This window comes from Sander vitreus, unplaced genomic scaffold, assembly GCF_031162955.1.
Source record: "Sander vitreus isolate 19-12246 unplaced genomic scaffold, sanVit1 ctg215_0, whole genome shotgun sequence".
Lineage (NCBI taxonomy): Eukaryota > Metazoa > Chordata > Actinopteri > Perciformes > Percidae > Sander > Sander vitreus.
Window position 1 is genome coordinate 110,001 of NW_027595407.1, and position 5,000 is coordinate 115,000.

The following is a 5,000-nucleotide window of genomic DNA, read 5'->3' on the forward strand; positions in this document are numbered from 1 at the left end:
CTTTGTCTCTGAAATCCAGCAGCTCTCCACTGTGGCCGCTCGCTCTGGATTCTGGCCGCTGCAAATCTCGCGATCTTGCAGCATCTCGCGGTCACAACACCGTACTAAACCACGCCCCCTTAGTTGCCGTTGCAACAATAGGCTCATTCGAGATAGATAGATACACACACATAAACAGGATGATAAAATGACAAATATGCATGAATAATATGGACAATAAAAGAAAAGATACTGATGTATAAGCATGAGACTCTTGCAGTGACAGGGCACGGACTGACCCTGTGATTCAGTATGCATGGTAGGTATGGCGGTATATATGTGCCTTATTCCTGAGCGAGTAATTGAATGTTTTGAGCACAGAGAACTATATTTTTGCACATTACAGTGAACAGAAATTAACACTCGCAAAAAATAATTTAGGTTTGAGTAAACAAAAACCTATTTCGTGCACAATAAATGTTATTTGCATGTCTTTCTCTGTTCGCAGGTAGACGCTGGTCACGTCTCCCTCGCTCTCAACCTCTTCACTCTGCGCACTCAACTCTTGACACACTCGCTCAGATTTTCACAGCGTTACAAGCGTGCCACAAAACCAACCAATAGGAGAATTAAAGGTCAATTCTGATTGGCTGTTCATCTCCAATTAGATTGCAAGTAGCAGGAAACAAAAATCTGACTTTTTCAGTCAACGCCTGTTGGTGCAGCAAATACTGACTACAGTGGAGCTGTTCGACTAATGTTACTGGATTAAAACACATTTCGGTCAGTATTTTTGTATTATTGACTTATATCACAGAAATGTCTTAATATTTGTGTGTACTCTTATGCCATTGTTTAGTTTGACTCATATCTCCTTGTGTGACTAACGTTAGTTTGACTCATCCTTCACAAGCAATCTAGCTCACACAGGGGCGGTTCTACATTGAATCACACCCAGGGCGGGACCCCCTTCGAGCAAACCAAATATCGGCCCTGGCAGTTTGGCCCAGACCGGCCCACCACATACGATCACAAATAGGCTACCGCTCGTCCTTGCGCTCCCCTGAATATGTATAGCAACTCCTACTCCTTAAAACTAACGCCATGTAATGAGAAAGTAGGGGGTGCAGCTGCAGGGAGGGCGCCGATTTACAATTCCCCCCACACAGTGAAATGGTAGATAACAAAAAAACGTTTGGCGCGGTTCGCCCGTGCCAAAAACCGTCACTGAGCTCACACACAGCAGCCGACATGTCATCTGAACAGGCCTCGCAGCACTGTAGCTAGCTAAGTTAGCTAGGTCTCGCAATGCGAGACTGAACAGCAGTAGGCCTGTCACGCTATAGCCACATGTAAGTAGTTTTAATACTTTGGTTACATTACCGTGTTCTATTAACCTGAATTCTGTTTCTGCGCTGAGCTATCCGTTGCTAACGCTAATTTATCTCAAAAAGCAGAAACGTTAGCTAACTACTGCCAAGATATGGTTTGAGTATCAATACTCAAAACTTGAATGAAGCAGCTACTGTTTTATGGCAACAGACCACGCAATGCATCATGGGATGGTAGTTTTTCCTAAACTTTTATTGAAATCCAGGGCAAAGTACAACAAGGAAACGGTGACATCAAGTGATGAAACTAGAAAACTGCAACACAAACTAAATGGGGGGGGAAAGACTAAATGGAGAGCATTTCGGGGCACGTTGGAACCAGCTTGAGACGCTCGAACCTTATCACTGCAGAACTTTGCAATTTTCTCCGAGTCTGACGTGTGTGTGAATTGTTTTTGTGAGTTTTCGAGCATCATAAGCCCTTAACAGGGCTCCAGACTAACTGTTTGCCTTGGTTGCACAGGTGAACCAGCACAAAGTTTAGGGGCACCCACAATTTAAAGGTCACCTTTTTAAATCACGCTCCATTTACATTCATATATGTATTATGTAAATGATAGGAGTAGGTAAAAAAAAAGGTAACTTTTAAACTAGAGCCCTGCTTAAAGAATGTGATTCCATCTATCTATCTATCTATCTATCTACAGCAGCCAACGTCAACTGGCGGCCCGCGAGCCATATCCGACCCGCCAGGCGTTTAGTCTGGCCCGCAGAATAATCATGAATTCAGAAAATGTGAAGAGGAAAAAAATGCGTTCTGGTATTTAGCATTTCCAGCAGGTAACATTACACAGGTAGAGCACAAACCCAGCCCCTGTATGTGCATCTCTGTTCACATGCCGGGATTCTGCACAGCGATGCCCGCGCTCCACACACACAGCTGAGCCCAGATGTGTGTGGGCGTAAAACACACAGGACCTGACTGGGAACGATACAAAGAGGATTACCAACGGCCGCTGGGGCAGATCAACTCACGCTAGTCTCGTTACTGTGAGTAGGCTACAGTAAAACCTTTGTGAGTAAAAAGTCAATACTTACCAATGCATTCACCTGTATAGACGGGCATAAACATGTAGAAAGAGATATTTCAATCTGCTCTGTCTGCTCAGTCCACTTTTGTCCACCGCGCTGTTTTGAAGGAACACAGCTCTACTCTGCAAATAGAGAACTTTTACAAACAAGCTAACACAAAAGCTGTCTGTTTGTAGTCTAACTGTTTATCTGAGTTTGCTGGGAATCTTGAAATGTTCTTATGAATGTAACTGCTGGCTGAACGAGCCATCCGCTCACACTGGAGCTGTAAACCTATGGATGTATTAGAAGACCAAAACAGATGCACGTGAATGATGCAATCTTATGTTCGCGTTCTTCATTGTTGATGATGATGCTGGTTGTATTCTTTTGCAACAGCATCGTTTCATTGCAAATGGGGCATACATGAGGAATGCATAGCCTGCTTATCTGTCCATTCACCATTACCTGACAACAGCCATTTCTTTCTGCAAGCATTTTCCACCAATCAGGACGCTGCATACTACAACCATGTTTCCCTAATCACAGACTTTAACCATCACTCCTCAGTGAACTGCCTCCCTAGCCTGAGATCAATTTCTAGTTTCTAGGCGTTTGCTCACACTAATACATGTAAAAAAAAATTAAATATAGCATTAAATCAGTAAGAAAGTGAAAATTTCAAACAAGAATAGGCTTATTAGGTATACATTGTCTTTATTTGTAAGTCCGGCCCCCGGAGTGTCTGCTTAGAAACATTCTGGCCCTTTGGAAAATGTAGTCGATGACCCCTGATCTACAGTATCTATTCTTTTAGATTCAAGCCAGCAATGCAGTGTAGCGTCACCCTTACAGCATCCAGCATTCACCCAGCAATTTCTCAGAAATTGTTAGTTTCCATATGTTGCTTTACCCATTAACACAAATAAAATAACATCATGCAACATGTTAATACAACACAGTGTTGTAATGTAACTTAATGTACTTAAGTCAAATAGTGAAGTTTTCACATATCTGTACTTTACTTTGTTATTTATATTTCTGGAAGCTTTTACTTTTAGTCCACTACATTTCCCCTGAGCATCTAGTTACTCGTTACTACAAAATAAAATCAGAAGAAATGTGTTACACTGGAAAAAAAGCAGGTTTGGCGAATCATTGCGCCTAGATTGCAAGATTCATGCTCCATTCCAGTTGGTGACGTGATGCCTGTTTGTTGCCAAGCGGCAAAAAAAACAACCGTAGATCAAAACTGGAGAAGAGGAGGATGCATAATGACATGGCTCTGCCGCCATGGTAACAGATGAACACCCCGATGACAGTTTTCATGAAAATAACGTTACACACCTTTGGCCATAATCAACATTTTTTACAAATGTACATTTAATATCAGTAAATTACTTTTGATCATTAGGGACTGTTCGTTTTTTTATTTAAAGGGGCTACCGGAGGAGTTTTGGGATCTTTAGTCAAAAATAGACTTGACCCTCCCATTCATCTTCGTCTGCTGATCCGGGGTCGGGTCGCGGGGGCAGCAGCTCCAGCAGGGGACCCCCAAACTTCCCTTTCCCGAGCCACATTAACCAGCTCCGACTGGAGGATCCCCAGGCGTTCCCAGGCCAGGGCGGAGATATAATCCCTCCACCTAGTCCTGGGTCTTCCCCGAGACCTCCTCCCAGCTGGACGTCCCTCCACCTAGTCCTGGGTCTTCCCCGAGGCCTCCTCCCAGCTAGACGTCCCTCCACCTAGTCCTGGGTCTTCCCGAGACCGCCTCCCAGCTGGGACGTCCCTCCACCTAGTCCTGGGTCCTTACCAGATGCCCGAAACCACCTCAACTGGCTCCTTTTGACGCAAAGCAGCAGCGGCTCTACTCCGAGCTCCTCACGGATGACTGAGCTTCTCACCCTATCTCTAAGGGGGACGCCAGCCCCCCTCCTGAGGAAACCCATTTCGGCCGCTTGTACCCTGGATCTCGTTCATGCCTTCTTGCCTTCTGTACTGGTTTGCGCTTGGCAAAGATTTACAGATAGCCACTGTTTTTTTTGTTTTTGTTTTTTTTACAAACAAGACTTAACCTCTACTTTCTCATTTTACACATCACACTCCACCAAGATGGTGGCCATTTCAGTAGATTTACTCACTAAAAAAAGCCCCGCCAGCCTATAGTCGGAATCAGGCCATGTGGGTTATTATAAAGCGTACGGATGGATAAGTAGGTGACAGTTAAGCGCGCAACATCTGGACACAGAAGTGCATCCAAAAACAAGTGCAACCACAACACCCCTGACTCTGATGCTATACTGCAGTGGTGCTTATACCTTTATACCGCCGATAAAAGCCAGATTAAGAGGGCAGAGAGCCGAGGAAACCCGGAGAGGTTAGGAGATCTGACGCTAAGAGTGGATCATAATCTTGCCATAACATCAGGATAGGTCGATGTAACCGGATTAAACTCAGCTAATGAAATACAACAGTTCTGGAATAATGTATTAAAAGATATCTCCCCGTGGCTCCAAAACATGAGCCCGGAAACTTATAGAGCTGAATATTTTTGGCAGGCGGCGCCAGGCAACAGCCGTGCGTAACAAGAAATCACAGCTTCATGTAGAGACTATAGGT

The 5,000-nt window shown here is 44.3% G+C and overlaps 1 protein-coding gene and 1 pseudogene across 1 annotated transcript in view; both read right to left on the reverse strand.

Moving 5' to 3' along the window:
* Positions 1 to 89, reverse strand: part of LOC144513331 (uncharacterized) — a 17,860-nt gene extending 17,771 nt beyond the window's left edge. The window contains exon 1 of the mRNA XM_078244376.1: positions 1 to 89. This exon is cut by the window's left edge and continues 99 nt beyond it. Within this exon, the coding sequence (XP_078100502.1) occupies positions 1 to 84 (84 nt within the window). The 5' untranslated portion in view covers positions 85 to 89.
* Positions 90 to 4,306: 4,217 nt separating this feature from the next.
* LOC144513332 (uncharacterized) overlaps positions 4,307 to 5,000 on the reverse strand; it is a 5,233-nt pseudogene continuing 4,539 nt past the window's right edge.